At 44.7% G+C, this 17778-nt stretch overlaps 1 protein-coding gene across 1 annotated transcript in view; it reads left to right on the plus strand.

Annotated features, from left to right (window-relative positions):
- Positions 1-17778, plus strand: part of RFC1 (replication factor C subunit 1) — a 622078-nt gene that overhangs the window by 457314 nt on the left and 146986 nt on the right. The window contains exon 15 of the mRNA XM_069202064.1: positions 11955-12069. Within this exon, the coding sequence (XP_069058165.1) occupies positions 11955-12069 (115 nt within the window). The remainder of the gene's footprint in view (positions 1-11954; positions 12070-17778) is intronic.

Here is a 17778-nt window from a genome sequence, read left to right on the forward strand (position 1 = left end):
TCCTCACACACTCTGGAAAAGATGCAGAATCTTATGACCTCATGAAGGGTACCCTGATTGAGGGCTTTGGATTCTCCACTGAGGAGTATAGAATTAGATTCAGGGGGGCTCAAAAAGCCTCGAGCCAGACCTGGGTTGATTTTGTAGACTACTCAGTGAAAACACTGGATGGTTGGGTAACTGGAAATGAAGTGCATGACTATGTTGGGCTTTATAATTTGTTTATGAAAGAACACATTTTAAGTAACTGCTTCAATGAAGAGTTGCATCAGTATCTGGTAGACCTAGGTCCAATTTCTCCCCAAGAATTGGGAAAGAAGGCAGACCACTGGGTCAAGACTAGGGTAACCAAAACTTCCACTGGGGGTGACCAAAAGAAAGGGGTTACAAAACCTCCTCAGGAGAAAGTGGGTGACACTAGAAACAAAGAAAAAGAGTCCTCTGTAGGCCCCCAAAAACCAGACCAGGTGGGTGGGCCCCGAGACACAACCCAAAACAAAGGTGGGTACCAGGGTAAGAACTGGGATGCCACTAAGGCATGGTGCCATAACTGTAGACAGACAGGGCACCACACCAAGGACACTTCTTGTCCCAAAAACAAACCCCCTAGCAAAATCCCAGGAGTGACCAGTGTAGCCCTTGGGGATGACTCCTCAGATGAGGAGGTCTTCATAGCCTTCAACTGGAAAAAGGGCCCAACAGGTGAGTTGGAGATTCCAGAGGGAAGTAGACACTTCCACCACCTACTGGTGAATGGAATCCCAGCCACTGCCCTGAGAGACACTTGTGCCAGTCACACCATTGTGCATGACAGGCTGGTGTTCTCAAACCAGTACATCCCAGGTGAGACTGCCAGAGTAAGAGTTAGCCCAGACAGGGTCACTGATAGGCCTGTGGCTTTTGTGCCCATAGAAGTGGGTGGGACTTTTAGCTGGAGAAGGGTGGTAGTCAGTACAGACCTCCCCCTTGATTGTCTCCTTGGAAATGACTACCCAGAGGTTAGTCAGAGCGCAAGAGAGGAACTGGTCCAGGGCCAGTCCTCTCCCAAGGACTCTGGAGGTGCTACCCCTGCAGTAACTGCAAGCAGGCCCCAGAAGAAAAAGAATAGAAAACAGTGTAGGAAGGGTGGACAACCTTTAGCCAAGGTTCCAGCAAGCCAAGGAGATTCTGCTCCAGTCGGTGAGAACTCCAAAAGTGTCTCTGATAAAGTCCAACCTGACCCACAAGAAGTCCTGGCTAGTCAGGCAACTGTTAAGCCTGAGTGGGTGGCTCCTCAGCTAACAGAAGAAAGAGTGGAAGAAGGGTGTTTACTACAAGATGTGGTAACCCCCCACTCTAATACAGCAGACAGGCACCCTGAACCCAAAGAAGCCTGTAACTTAGCCCCTTCCCTTGTAGGTGAAGAGCTAAAGGTGTGGTTCTGGGCACTGACAGCTGTCAGTGGCCTCTGCTGGGTGTTAGCCTTTATGGCTGCACTATCCTTGGCATGGTGGTCTGACCCCATGCCAAATAGTAAGTTAGGCCCCCTGACCCTGTTGGTCATGGTGGGGTTACTCCAGCTCTGGGTAACCTCTTTGGGTAAGCTAGGGGTGACCCTGGCTAAGATAAGATTAGCAGAGGTGGATACCTCTAACCACAAAATAGAGAGAATGGGTGGAGACATTAAAGACACAGACAAGAGGCAATTCAGACTAGGTCCTATCACTGTGGAAGTGGGTCAGTTCCCCAGAGGGAATGACCTGGACAGGAGGATGTAAGGCAGAGTAGGCCCTGCAACAAACCAGCCTATTTCCTCTACTCTTCCTCGCCTGACAGACTAGGAAGACTCTCCCAGCTTTGGCTGAGTCTCCTGGCCTGTGGGCTGGGGGGGGCTTGTGTAAAGAAATGGCTCCCTGTTGCAGTTACCCCTCACTTTTTGCCTGATACTGATGCTGACTTGACTGAGAAGTGTGCTGGGACCCTGCTAACCAGGCCCCAGCACCAGTGTTCTTTCACCTAAAATGTACCGTTGTCTACACAATTGGCACAACCCTGGCACCCAGGTAAGTCCCTTGTAACTGGTACCCCTGGTACCAAGGGCCCTGATGCCAGGGAAGGTCTCTAAGGGCTGCAGCATGTCTTATGCCACCCTAGGGACCCCTCACTCAGCACAGACACACTGCTTGCCAGCTTGTGTGTGCTGGTGGGGAGAAAATGACTAAGTCGACATGGCACTCCCCTCAGGGTGCCATGCCAACTTCACACTGCCTGTGGCATAGGTAAGTCACCCCTCTAGCAGGCCTTACAGCCCTAAGGCAGGGTGCACTATACCACAGGTGAGGGCATAGGTGCATGAGCACCATGCCCCTACAGTGTCTAAGCAAAACCTTAGACATTGTAAGTGCAGGGTAGCCATAAGAGAATATGGTCTGGGAGTCTGTCAAAAACGAACTCCACAGCTCCATAATGGCTACACTGAATACTGGGAAGTTTGGTATCAAACCTCTCAGGATAATAAACCCACACTGATGCCAGTGTTGGATTTACTAAAAAATGCACACAGAGGGCATCTTAGAGATACCCCCTGTATTTTACCCAATTGTTCAGTGCAGGACTGACTGGTCTCTGCCAGCCTGCTACTGAGAGACGAGTTTCTGACCCCATTCGGTGAGAGCCTTTGTGCTCTCTGAGGACAGAAACAAAACCTGCTCTGGGTGGAGGTGCTTCACACCACCCCCTGCAGGAACTGTAACACCTAGCAGTGAGCTTCAAAGGCTCAAGCTTCGTGTTACAATGCCCCAGGGCACTCCAGCTAGTGGAGATGCCCGCCTCCTGGACCCAGCCCCCACTTTTGGCGGCAAGTCCAGGAGAGATAACGAGAAAAACAAGGAGTCGTCACTGGCCAGTCAGGACAGCCCCTAAGGTGTCCTGAGCTGAGGTGACTGACTTTTAGAAATCCTCCATCTTGTAGAAGGAGGATTCCCCCAATAGGGATAGGAATGTGACCCCCTCCCCTTGGGAGGAGGCACAAAGAGGGTGTACCCACCCTCAGGGCTAGTAGCCATTGGCTACTAACCCCCCAGACCTAAACACGCCCTTAAATTTAGTATTTAAGGGCTCCCCTGAACCTAAGAATTTAGATTCCTGAAACTACAAGAAGAAGAAGACTGCCGAGCTGAAAAACCCCTGCAGAGGAAGAACAGAAGACACCAACTGCTTTGGCCCCAGACCTACCAGCCTGTCTCCTGCCTTCCAAAGAAACCTGCTCCAGCAACGCTTTCCAAGGGACCAGCGACCTCTGAATCCTCTGAGGACTGCCCTGCTTCAAGAAAGACAAGAAACTCCAGAGGACAGCGGCACTGCTCCAAAAGAACTGCAACTTTGTTTCAAGGAGCAGATTTAAAGACCCCTGCAACTCCCCGCAAGAAGCGTGAGACTTGCAACACTGCACCCGGCGACCCCGACTCGACTGGTGGAGAACCAACACCTCAGGGAGGACCCTCCGGCGACTCCGAGTCCGTGAGTAACCAAAGTTGTCCCCCCTGAGCCCCCACAGCAACGCCTGCAGAGGGAATCCCGAGGCTCCCCCTGACCGCGACTGCCTGAACTCCATTTCCCGACGGCTGGAAAAGACCCTGCACCCGCAGCCCCCAGCACCTAAAGGAACGGAACTCCTGTGCAGGAGTGACCCCCAGGAAGCCCTCTCCCTCGTCCAGGTGGTGGCTACCCCGAGGAGCCCCCCCCCCCCCCCTTGCCTGCCTGCAACGCTGAAGAGATCCCTTGGTCTCTCATTGATTTACATTGAAAACCCGACGCTTGTTTCTACACTGCACCCGGACGCCCCAGTGCCGCTGAGGGTGTACTTTTTGTGTGAACTTGTGTCCCCCCCGGTGCCCTACAAAACCCCCCTGCTCTGCCCTCCGAAGACGCGGGTACTTACCTGCTGGCAGACCGGAACCGGGGCACCCCCTTCTCTCCATTGAAGCCTATGTGTTTTGGGCACCTCTTTGACCTCTGCACCTGACCGGCCCTGAGCTGCTGGTGTGGTAACTTTGGGGTCGCTCTGAACCCCCAACGGTGGGCTGCCTTGGACCCAAACCTGAGACTTGTAAGTGATTTACTTACCTGACAAAACTAACAAAAACTTACCTCCCCCAGGAACTGTGAAAATTGCACTGTGTCCACTTTTAAAACAGCTTATTGTGGTTTATGTAAAAAGTATACATGCTAATGTAATGATTCAAAGTTCCTAAAGTACTTACCTGCAATACCTTTCAAATGAGATATTACATGTAGAATTTGAACCTGTGGTTCTTAAAATAAACTAAGAAAAGATATTTTTCTATAACAAAACCTATTGGCTGGATTTGTCTCTGAGTGTGTGTTCCTCATTTATTGCCTGTGTGTATGTACAACAAATGCTTAACACTACTCCTTGGATAAGCCTACTGCTCGACCACACTACCACAAAATAGAGCATAAGTATTATCTCTTTTTGCCACTATCTTACCTCTAAGGGGAACCCTTGGACTCTGTGCATACTATTCCTTACTTTGAAATAGTGCATACAGAGCCAACTTCCTACAACAAACAACAGATCAGACACCCCAATCCAGCAACGCTCAACCTAGCAATCTGGCTCCTGAAGTCTTAGAGTTTGGCTATCTAAATCTTCCAAATGAGTGTATGGAAGTCATTAAACAGGCAAGAAAACCTACCACCAGGCATTGCTATGCTAAGAAATGGAAAAGGTTTGTTTTCTACTGCCAAACAAACAAAATCACACCGTTAGATGCCTCCATACAAGGTATTGTGGGTTATTTACTACACCTACAAAAAGCAAATCTCGCTTTTTCTTCCATCAAAATTCATCTCACTGCAATCTCTGCTTACTTGCAGATTAAACACACAAAATCACTATTTAGAATACCAGTTATTAAAGCCTTCATGGAAGGGCTAAAGCGGATCATACCGCCAAGAACACCACCAGTACCCTCGTGGAATCTTAATATTGTACTTACACGACTCATGGGCCCACCCTTTGAACCCATGCATTCTTGTCAAATCCAATTCTTAACTTGGAAAGTGGCATTTCTAGTGGCTATCACCTCACTACGAAGAGTTAGCGCAATACAGGCTTTCACTATTGAGGAACCCTTTATACAAGTACGCAAACATAAAGTGGTTCTACGCACAAATCCAAAATTTCTACCAAAGGTAATTTCACCGTTTCATTTAAACCAAACAGTGGAACTTCCAGTCTTCTTCCCACAGCCAGACTCAGTAGCAGAAAGAGCACTGCATACATTAGACATAAAAAGAGCTCTAATGTACTATATAGACAGAACAAAACCATTTCGGAAAACTAAACAATTGTTCGTCGCATTCCAAAAACCCCATGCTGGTAACCCTATATCCAAACAAGGTATAGCCAGATGGATAGTTAAATGCATGCAGACTTGTTACCTAAAAGCTAAAAGAGAACTACTCATTACACCAAAGGCACACTCCACTAGAAAGAAAGGGGCAACAATGGCCTTTCTAGGTAACATACCAATGACAGAGATTTGTAAGGCAGCCACTTGGTCCACACCTCATACATTTACCAAACACTACTGTGTAGCAACACAACAAGCCACAGTAGGACAGGCTGTACTAAGAACATTATTTCAAACAGCTTCAACTCCTACAGGCTGACCACCGCTTTTGGGAGGATTACTGCTTTGTAGTCTATGCACAGCATGTGTATCTGCAGCTACACATGCCATTGAACGGAAAATGTCACTTAACCAGAGTACATCTGTTCGTGCCATGTTCCGCTGCAGATTCACATGCGCCCTCCCACCTCCCCGGGAGCCTGTAGCCGTTTAAGTTGCAAATAGAAATTGTATATATGTAACTAATCATTCCTTTAGAGCAAACAATGTACATACACATCTATTCCATTGCATGGACATCTTTACTATTCTCATTCTACCACTCCTACCTCACTCTATGCGGGAAAACAATCTAAGATGGAGTCGATGCCCATGCGCAATGGAGCCGAAAGGGAGGAGTCACTCGGTCCCGTGACTCGAAAAGACTTCGAGCCCAACACTAGATGGCAGGAACAGTGCACAGCATGTGAATCTGCAGGGGAACATGCCACGAACAGATGTACACTGGGTAATTGACATTTTCCATATATATATATATATATATATATATATATATATACATATATATATTAGAGAGAGAGAAAAAAAAAAATATATATATATATATAATCTCTGGCTAATTTTCCTGGGGAAAAGTATATTTATATGCCAAATGATTGCTAGTGTTGTCTTCAACTTCTTTCTAAAGAGGGCAATTGTATGTTTTCTCTACAAGACATAAATATTCGATGTGGGTCTTATACTGAAGGTCTAGTTGGGATATACCCATATATGATAAGAGGTATTACTCAATGACATGTTAAGTTGCTCTGTGTTCCAACAGGGTAGAGCATGCAGTTTCGATCTGTGTATAAGAACAAATAGATTTATCTTCATTGGGTAATTTGGCATTACTGTCGTACGGTCATGAGTAGTGTTCCTTTCCCATATTTTCTATGTTTTTATGACTTCCATTGCTGTGGTCCTTTCCACATTACTTTTGGGGTGCTCATGCATGGGTTCGGATACCATTAAGGGAGCAAGTAGTTTAAGATTCATTTTATTAGTTCGCCTCTAACGTTCGCCTTTATACAGTCCTTTTACTAAAGAGAATGTGTTTCCTCATAGGTATTCTTATAAATACATGGTCTACTAGGCCGGTTTACTTCTTATTAGAAGAATTTCATTGTTGTTGGGTTGCTTCTGACACACATTTGGCATACTAACCTGGATGACCTTATTCCCATTTTTTTCATGTCTTATGGTTTTATTTACCTGTGGTTCCTTCCACAGGTTTTGATGTTGTAGAGTGTATTACTACTCACCTTACTTATCATGGTTGCTCTGTCTTTTTCTCTTGTTCTAGACAGGTTTTATTATGCTTGGAAACTTTTTGGGATGTCTCCGTTCGCATTCCCTCCTATGGGTTACTATGACTTAGGTATTTGATTCTAAAGTAAGGATTCTGCGGCTAGATGTCTCTATCAAGTGAACAAGTTACTTACCTTCAGTAATGTGTTATCTGGTAGAGACAGGATCTAGCCGCAGATTCCTTAACAACCCTCCCGTCCTCCCCGCTCTGCGAACTGAGTCCTCTTTGGTCTATTAGGATTTTGTTATGGAAATCGACACCTTGAGTTAAGAATTCAGTGATTATTTGACACAGGGGTGTCTTTTGTGCTAGCACACTGTTTCAATAGGCAGCTCCTGTATGTGGCTTCACGTTTTGAGTGCGGAAAATAGTCACAGAAGAAACTGTCGTCAACGAGGGGGTTATGTGGAATCCTCTGTCACATCTGGTGGACGACGTTGATACGGAGTCGCGCAGTGCCCTCTTGCAATGCGCAAACGTGCTATGGGAAAAGAAATTCCGGATTCAGGCTCGTCACTCGAGGGGGATTCGAAAGTAAGGGATCTGCAGCTAGATCCTGTTTCTACCAGATAATGTATTACCGAAGGAAGGTAACTTGTCCTTTAAGGACAATTCAAAATTTTGTCACCAGGAAAGCTTATCCCATCCCTGCGAGGATTCAAGCCTTCCACCACCTGCTGCCTCTTTTTCAGCCAAATGGCCAGTTAACGGTCAGGGAGGTGATGCGCCTTCTCGGCATGATGGCCTCTTGCATCACCATCATTCCCCACTCATGATTACACGTGTCCACTCCAGGAGTGCTTAAGCGTGCAGTGGTCACAGGCAAGGGGATCTATGGGAGAACCTAGTTTTGATTTGAGCCCACCACCTATTGCTCTCTGCAGTGGTGGACAGCAACAACTTGCTGCAGGGCAGGCTCTTTCTAGATCCAATCCCACAGTTGACCATGTGCCGATTACCACAGATACCTCCATCACTGGCTGAGGAGCGCATCTACGGGATGTGACTGTCCAAGGTCTATTTATGCCTTGTCAGCAATCTTTCCATATCAACCACCTTGAGTTGCTGGCAGTCTAGTTCGCCTTCAAAGCTTTTTGATGCCATTCACATCACAAAACAGTCCTGATCAGAGCAGTTGATATGACTGCCATGTATTATCTTCGAAAACGGGGGGCACGTTTTCTCCCCAACTTTCCAAGTTAGTGCAGAGCATTTGGCAATCCATCTCAGGGATCACGTGTTACCGAATACCTTCTGGGAGCAGACGAGTTTGCTGGCCTACTTCACAGGATGCAACAAGTCCTCGAGTGGAACGTCCACCACCAAGTCCCTACTTCCATGCTTCCAAAGTTGGGGGCACCCCAAAGTAGATCTTTTTGCAAGCGCAGAAAACACCAAATGCCAAAGCTTTGGCTCCAGGTTACTGCACCCACGGTACGTAGGCAATGCACTATGGACAGACTAGTCAGGGATTTTGCCTACGCTTTTCAATCTCTTGCACTTCTTCCTTAAGTGGTCTGGAGGCCAGGACAGAGCTCTGTCAACCTCATCCTTATTTGTCCCACATGAGTCAGGCAGCCATGGTTTACAACCCTACTTTTGGTGTCAGTAGTCCCACACAAGAAGCTCCCCAACAGGCCGCACCTTCTCACAAAGCAACAAGGCAGTTCAATTTACCAGACTTGATCCTGAGGTCTTGGAGTTTGAGTATCTCAATCTGGCAGATGAGTGCATGTCCCTGCTTAGAGGCTTGGTGCCCCACCTCTTGAGCCTGCTATGCAGCAAAGTAGAAGAGTTTCATCCACTATTGCCTACCCAACCACATTGATCCGCTTATGCCAGCAGTACAGGACATTGTCTGCTGTCTTCTGCATTTGCAGCTCTCAGGTGTGGCTAACACGTCCATTTGCTTCCATTTGGCTGTAGAGGCAGCATAACTGCAGAACAGGGAACAGACTATGCTGTTCAGAATCCTTGTCATTAATGCCTTTATGGAGGGGTTTCATAGGTGTTATCCTGCCTAGATTACCTCGAGCTCCTTCCGGGAATCTAAATGTATTTTTCACTAGACTCAAGAGGCCACCGTTCGAGCCCCTGCATTCGTGCCCTTTCCAGTTTGTATCGTGGAAGGTAGCGTTTCTAGTCACTATTACTTCCCTTAGGCGAGTCAGAGAAATTTAGGTTCTCACACTTGAAGAACCTTTTTTGAAGGTTCACACTGACAAGGGTACTCCTTAGAACTAAACTGAAGTCTTTGCCCAAGGTGGTCTCCCCCTTCCACCTCAACCAAACCATTGAACTGCTGGTATTCTTTCCTCACTGACATTCTGTAGCAGAGAGAGCTCTTCTAACTCTTTAAGAGGGCCCTCATGTACCACATCGATATAACAAAGCTTTTCAAACCACGCAGGACCTGTTTGTTACCTACACTAAGCCACACAAAGGTAGAGCTATTTCTAAAGCAGGAGTGGTGTAATGGCCAGTCAGGTGTATTCAAACCTGCTGTGGCAAAACCAAAAGTCAACGCTCTGTCCCACCCAGGCTGCATTCTACACGCAAAAAGTCTCCTTCTATGACTTTTCTGGACAATATCCCACTAGCTGACATCTGTAAAGCAACTACCTGGTCCACACCACGCATATTTCCTAAACACTACTTCCTGGATATCCTAGCTCGTCAACAAGCTCCAGTGGGTCAGACTGTATGACATGCACTTTTTTCAATCTTCTGCAAAATCCTCTAGCTAGCCACCGCTTTAGTGGACAACTACTTTACAGTCTAAGCAGAGCACGTGTATCTACTGCTACATATGCCACAACGAGAAAGTGTTATCCTGTAAGCATCTTTTCATGGCATGTAGTGCTGTAGATTCACATGTGCCCACCCTCCTAACTGGAAGTCTTTGGCTGTTGCAGATATATATACATATATATATGTGGGTGTGTGTATCACCTAAAAAACCAAAGGTTACAGGGCTGTTATAGTAGGCTCACATTTTAATCGTACAAAACCATAGAAATTCACCTGTTATAGTTAGTTATCTCAAGTAACTATAACTCACGCCCTTGCCATGCACAGTTTTTTGGCACAAATTTTACTTCAAATATTACATTGGTATTATCAATTATGTTATCAAAGGTGTCTTGGGTGCTGTAATTTGTGGGGTAATTAGTGCACAGCGAGGGCGCAAGTTATAGTTACCATAGGGCATGAGTTATAGTTACTTCAGAAAACTCTAACTACAACAGGTGCATTTCTATAGTTTTGTCTATGGTTTTGCACACTATATTGCACTTTGCCCCGGGAGGTGTTGGGACCCGACGGGCCTGCCTGCATAAATAATTTGCAGTGCCCCAGGGAGGTGACAGTCCCCAGGGCTGTGGGGGAGCCTCGCAGGCCCGAGCATCAATTAAACAAATTTTGCTCTGGGGAAGTGGGGTCCCAAGGGTGCAGGGGTGCCATGCGGGCACCTACTGCATAGATAATATGTAGGGCCCCAAGGGAGCTGGCGGTCCCAAGGCTTTGTTAAGCCCTAGAAGGGGGGCCCGTCCGCCCCGTCCTATTTTTCCACAATAACCCCTGGGCATGACGCAGTCAGGGGCAATATTAAAAGCAAGCTTGTGAGACCGCATTTGCTTTTATGTTTTTTAAATCACGGCAAAGTTCATGTTTGCCGTGATTTTCCCAGTGATCTGAAAAACAAAATACTTTTAAACCTGGTGGGGTGGGGGTGTGTCCCTGGGGGACCCTGCACCAAGGCTAGGCTAGGGTAGGGTAACCGCACCCTGTCCCCATTTCTTTATTTATTTATTTATTTATTTATTATTATTTTTTTTTTGCGACTCGGCTGATGGCAGGTCTCAAAATCGCTGCCAACACTCCCTGGTTGAAGTGTTGGCTGCCAATCACATCTCTGCGCCAGATCGGGAGTATTTGCAAAGCCTTTGCGCCTCCAGATGTACAAATTTGTTTTCTTTTAATAGCTCAAAAACTACTGAACGGATTTACACTAAATAACAAAAGTCACTCTTTCTTGACCAAGAGCTATCTTTCTACCAAATTTTATGTAATTTCGTCCAGCAGTTCGGGCTGTAACAGTGTCTAAAATTACGGTGGAAATTAAAATGGAAAATGTCCTTTTTTGATAAACCTAACCCCCGACCCGGACCGCCCCACCCCACCCCTGCTTGACGGTTCACCACAAAATTTCCCATGCACAAGAAGATCCTCTGGCACATGTTTTGGGAAATGTTTGTGAAGATTCGTCGAGCATTGCCAAAGATACAGGCAAGTAAAAAAAACAAGTTTTCAATGGAAAATAGGTCCTAACTATAACTACCTACTGGTGATGCCAGTAGGTCAGATATATATTATTATATATACACATACATATATCTCCAGTCTCACTGACCGTGCAGGAAAACAATCTAACAATGGAATTGCTGATCATGCGCAATACCAGTCATAGGAGGAGTCACAATATTTTGTGAATTGAATTATCTCTTTGAAGAAAAACAAGTGGTACCTGTACAAACCCAATACTAGGTGGCAGGAGTATGCAGAGCATGTGAATCTACAGCACTACATGTCACAAACCAATGCTAACAGGGCAAGTAACATTTTCCTTATTACTAGTAATCTGTTTTGATTAATGCCACATTAAAAATAGCAAATTCATCTGTAATAAACTGTGACACACAATTTATAGGTCTGTTTTTTCCTTTACCAACACATATATTTTGTGATGTCTAAAAATGAAACTAATAGTTACTGTATGGTATTAAGTCACATAAACGTCCATGTGCTAATTTATCCTCTCGTAGATTTATGCTGAATTTATGATGACCTGTCATACTCTAGCAGCTGTTCAGTAAACATAACAACCATTCTTGATTGGTAAATTGTTATTGAAACATGCTGAGTTGTTAGTCATCTCATTTGATCTGTGGTTTGTGTGTTGGATTTAGGAATTAGGATACAGTTATGTGGAGCTCAATGCCAGTGACACCAGAAGTAAAAACAGTTTGAAAGACGTTGTGGCAGAGTCTCTGAATAACACCAGCATCAAAGGCTTCTATTGTGGTATGTGGCTTGGGTTACTTTCTTTTGTATTGCTAATGAAAATCATGTATTTCTGGAAGGGATCTTAAGTCGGTAAACAGTTGTATATTTTATTCTTCAAATTTACTATCACATTGGAATGGACATTTTTTTCTTAGCAGCTTGCCACTAACTGAGAATTCCATGGGCATTTTAAACATTTACACTTAGCACACTTCAGTACAGCTAATTTTATTTTCCACCTTGTGGCGAGAGAAAGGTTTGCACCTCATCAGTCTCTAACATGGAGGGCATTGTGGCTTCAGCACTACCTTTCCCATCTGTGCCTCTAGTTTGCACATTGAAGGCACCTTTTAAATTTTCAGAATTCCTTGTTTCACAGCTCCTTTGTACTGGAAAGGACTAGATCCTCTGCTGTGGCCTGCTTTCAGATACATCTACTGTAGAAAACCTAAAAGGAGTAAAACTTGAAGAACATTTCTATTATTTTAGTTTGTGGGTTTGTGAACTAAGAGTGGGCATGGAGATGACGAGACCAAACTAACCTATCAAGTCCCTACTTTCGGTTACCACAGTTGAACTCTCAAGAGTCCATCTCATGCTTCAGGAAAAGGACAGTGGATTAAATCAACGGATACTTGACCACAACCACCAAGACATTGTCAGTGAATGGTTTTGTCAATTATCTGACCTAAATAATGTGTTCTAGATATCATCCAACTGAGTGTAGATTATCTGTTATTAACTCTAGTGTGTCAGTATCATCGTGAACCAGTTTCCAGGCATAACATTTGTCAGGCAGTACTCTTGCAAGAATTTTCTGATTTTGGTTTCCATCCTGTACAGCTGCTTCTTGTTTAATCTTTTCGTTTAAATATTACTGATCTTGGAGCATGCCACACAGGAATATTCCCTGCCCTAGTATACATTCGGAAACCCATACAAGCTAACCCCTACACACACACATATGTAAATATACACATACATCCATATAGGATTTGTTTTTTTGTGCATGGCTGTGTGCTGGTGATAACCTGCTCCTTTCTTTTATAGATTGTGGTATCCATGACTTTGTTTTTTATTTGTTTCCAAAATAAGGTAGTGGTGAATCAAACGCTATTCGGTGTCTAAGCCCTTCTAGTATTTTCACAACAAATTATGATTGATTCGATCAAGACACTTTCATCATAGCACCTGTGCATTTCGGACCTGTTAGTCCTTCAGTGAGTAAATTGAATTTGTTCATGAATCTGAAACGTGAAATCAAAGAAGCATTAACTAAGGTAAAAGTGCAACAAAACAGAAGCAGTGTGTTGAAAATTGGTGATCTTCAAAAAGCCTGATGAGTGATCATTCCGTCCTCCAGTTTTCGAGACACATCTATTAGTGTTCCAAAAACAACCTCCAAGTGCTTTGTTGTACTCACACTAAACCATCTTGTCATATAAAGTGCATATAACAGAACACTACGGAGTGTTGCATGCAACTAAAAGAATGGAAGTCATGATCAGTCACATCGGTGCTCACTTTATCATAAGAAGACGAAAACTGGTGTATGCAAAGAAGAGAGTTTCATGTTTGTTATGCACCCAGTGTGAGAGTTGGTGTTGCAGGGCTAGTGTGGGTGCTAACCCTAGGTGAAATTGTGCATTACAAATAGTATTCAGTAAGGCGCTCCAGCATTGTGTGATAGTTGATGTTAGCCTGCTGGATAAAAAATTGCCCAATTTGGAAGAGTCTCTTAAACTTTTGGCAGCACCATTTCCCTGACAGTGTCACACCCAGTGCCATTTTGTTCCTTCTTAGCGATCAATTGTAGTGAAGCTTCAAAAATTGCTACTCTTGGATCAAGAAAGCCCAGGGTTGAAGAGTCACTGCAAGGTTCATGGCACTGTCTGAACCATGTCTGCTTCAGTGTTCAACGTAGGGTTTGTGAGCTGCACAAATCACCAACAAAGCTTGTTGTAAAACTAGAGTATCCTCAGATGGCATACCAGAGTACGAAAAGTTCACCTAAACATTTTGTTTGTAACACAGTGTTATTGATTTTCATGTACAATCTCTCCTAAGCTTTTGACTCCAACTTTTTACATTAAAATAGTCTCATAGAAGGAGTATCTGCAATCCCTACAACACATTCTTCTTTTATGTATGTACTTATGTTGTGGGATTTTTGTTGTGGAGACCTTGTATACATTTTGATTTTGATCAACACTAACTGAAACAGTAATTAACTGCACCTGTTTCTCTGATGACTTAAGATGCACCAGAGAGCATAACAAACAAGTACCCACCTCATGTGTCATTCTTAATCACTAAAGACACTTAGAATGAGAATTGTCAACATTTGATGCTAGACTTAAAACTTGCAGACTTGGAAGGGTACAAAACATGGAACTGACGTCAATGACATAAGTGATTCCCTAGGTAGGATCTGTGGCATTGCCAGTGGATCTGTGACTGAGATTGAGCAGCAGCACCTGGCCCTAGTCATTGGTACTGCTAAAGAAGGATCCAGTCTGGCTCCTGAAGATCGTTTGCATACATAATCTGCAAGAAAAGCATGCTCTTTAAACTTTTATCAAATGGTTGAGGGAATATCAGGGAGTCAGAGGCTGGCATCTGCCTTTGAGCATTTATTGTCCCCTCGACCGGCTTAAAAGTATGTAGTTATGACCTTGATCTCTGACTTAGTGGAAAATGGAGCGTGTGGCCAGAAGATTTCTTCTACTGCTGACCCTCTTTGATTTGTTGAAGCAGACATCCCCGTTTCTAAGTCAGAAACAAACTTTAGGGATCACATCCTTCAACATTTGTTGCCTGTTGATGTTAAGATGATGAGTCTGATCATGCAGAGCACAAAACCCGTTTCATCACCTGTCTAGAGCAAATGGTTTACATGTACATGTTTAAATCCTACTCAAAATCCAGTCTGCCCCTTTGTTTCCAAGTGAGTGCTGATCAATCTTGTTGGTGCCCATGGACACAAGTACAACCAACACTGAAAAATCATGTCTGCACCAGCTGTGTGAAATGCAGGCTCATAAACGTCTGTGTTACCTATTGATAAAGAAGCACATGGATTTACATCACTTCATAGCTTTCTTTAAAATCCAGTAATCCCCATTTTCATTTTGGTTCGGGTCATAATTTGTTGTAGTTTTTGTCAAAGTGGGCATGTTTGTCACAATAGTGCAGCAGGTCAACTAAGCCATGAACCAAAGTCAGACATTATATCATCACTAATGGTGTGGGGTAGTAGGAACTGAAGATAAGACTAGGTCAGTCTTTTTACAGTGGTGTTAATAAGGTCACTATAGATCCTCAGGTCGGGAAGTCATAGTTGGAAGAATGTCCAAGCTAGGGGGTGCTGTGTTGTCCTACAGGGGGAAGGGGGATTTCCCTTACGGACTAGGTGGTCTCACACACATAATAGTGTCTTGCTTCATCATATGACCACCTAGCCCCACCCAAGTAAGATGATACTACTTGGGCGGACTCGACCTCGTGGTTAAAAGAACCCGAGGGAGTGCTGAAATTAAACTGGCTGGATAGTTACATTGATCCAGAAGGGGTGAATAATAAAATTACCAAGCATGTCGCCAGTGGCTTCTGCTAATTTTAATAAAGGTGCATGCTGGTAAGGCTAAAACTAAGGGGGAAAGGCTCGTTGGAGAGTAATGTCTCTTGGAGTCTAAAAGAAAAAGTGGATGACCAACATGTTTCTGCCCTCACTCAGTGCTGGTAGGTCAGGGGCATTCGTCAGGGTCTGAGCACACACAGTAAGTGGGGTACTCAAAAAGTGAAAAATGTGTATGGCCTACCTGAACGAGTAGTTCACGGTGGGGTAGGCCTGTAGTAGATAAAAATAAATGCATCAATAGATAAGCCACTGATAGTTCAGAAAATATATGGGGTGAAAAAACCGTGGCAAACCACTGCAAAGCACACAGCAAAAATGTGAACAAATTGTGCCAAGCACTCACAAACACATGCAAGGGTGACTTACCCCAGAGTAAGGGGCAATCTGCCTCTGGTCTGGCTAGTGCCGGGGAGGGGGGGGGGGGGGGGGGGGTTCCCTTGTAGTCACACTCTGGGGAGATTAAAGGGATTAGGAAGGATAGAGGTGAAGGGTCATGAGATGAAAAGAGGAAGCACAAGACTTAAGGGAAAAAGTAAACAGAAGAGAACCAAGCTTAAACCAGAGGAAAAGCACATGGGAAAAAGAGAGACAAGGAAGCAGGAAATGGGGAAAAGAGAAGGGGGTGGAGGGAGAGCGAAGGGCTGCAGAAGGGAGGGGAAACAGGGAATAAACAGAAAAAAAGAGAAAGAAAACGGGCCCCAAAGGGGCCTCACTTACCACTCCAAAGGGAATACCAAGGGGGGGTACCTACATGCCGGAGCCAGGCCGCTCTGGTGCTGACTGCATGGTAGGTCTGGAATATATGTGGATCAAGAGCCAATCAGCGGGGGGGCGCCGGGCGCAATCTAATTAAGAAATTGTCAGGTGGATCGGGCATCGTTACGGGACCACGCCCTGAATCCGGCCGCACCCTCTCGGGGGCTGTGCCGGTATGCAATGCTTGAATTAGCCACCCGCTCGATAAATATGGCCGTCGGTATTAGACCCGCGGGACCGTTGTGTTATAGAGGCCCGCGGGTTGGAGTGTGCCAAGCAATAAAGAAGTGACGGGCTCGAGTAGAGCGTTTGCATAACATGCCCGAACAATACTTTGTTGCATCCTGTTTTGCTTCTTTTTGGGTATTTAGAGTGTTGCATCTAGCCATTGCTTAGAGCCGACGATGCTCAAGAAGAATCTGCGGTCTACCAAGTTTTCATGGTGCCACCTATCATAGTCGTATTGTCTTTGGATCCTTATGCTTAATGTGACGCTACCCTTAGATGGGTAGGTTCTACAGTACCATTTGTGGCCATCTTTAAGCTTCCGTACTTGCTAGCTTCGTCCAGCTTTAATGTGTATGTTATTTAAACTACTCTTCCTTTTGATACTGTTTCTGACTCCCATACCCTCATCACCCTTTGAAGTGAGACTCGATTGCTCAGACACTCTGCAGTAGAATGGTCAAAGCCTAAATAGTATTCCGAAGCTCAAAACAAGGCCTGACATAGCCACACAAACGTAACAATGCCCAGGTATTAAAGAAATGTTCTGTCTTTGAAGTAGGTGATATTAATTTGAGTGAGGAATGGTAACAGAAAAAAAAATAATGAATTTCGGTAATTACCATAGAAACGTAATAATTATTTCTATGTGCCATCCTAAAAGGAAGATATTCTGTTTTTGAATAATTTGTCTTCCATGTGGTTGTTGTCTTAATTCATTCATACTTCCAAATCATATAGACTGCAAAGGCTTTCAGTTTTTTTTCTTGAATGAGCAGTCCAATCTGCTTGGCTGCACGTAGGACATCAGTGACCGTTCCAAAGTGTGTGATCACCATTTTTTGTAATAGGCCATGCACCATTCCGCATCACTATAAATCCATTTGTAATGCCAGTATTATATAGGGATACTGCTGTTTTTCTGTTTTTGAATTTGTGCATTTTAAATAGTGGAAATTATCAGTTGCATCACACTCCCTTGATTTCCCAAAGGTGTACTGCGCTCTGTGCATTGCTGTAAGCAAATTATACTGATCCCCTTTACGCAAATCCACTGGTTCAGTTGAAGAAGCATGCCCAACATGTTGGTAAAGAGGGCACTTTTG

The sequence above is a fragment of the Pleurodeles waltl genome, chromosome 1_2, assembly GCF_031143425.1.
Source record: "Pleurodeles waltl isolate 20211129_DDA chromosome 1_2, aPleWal1.hap1.20221129, whole genome shotgun sequence".
Classification (NCBI taxonomy): Eukaryota; Metazoa; Chordata; class Amphibia; order Caudata; family Salamandridae; genus Pleurodeles; species Pleurodeles waltl.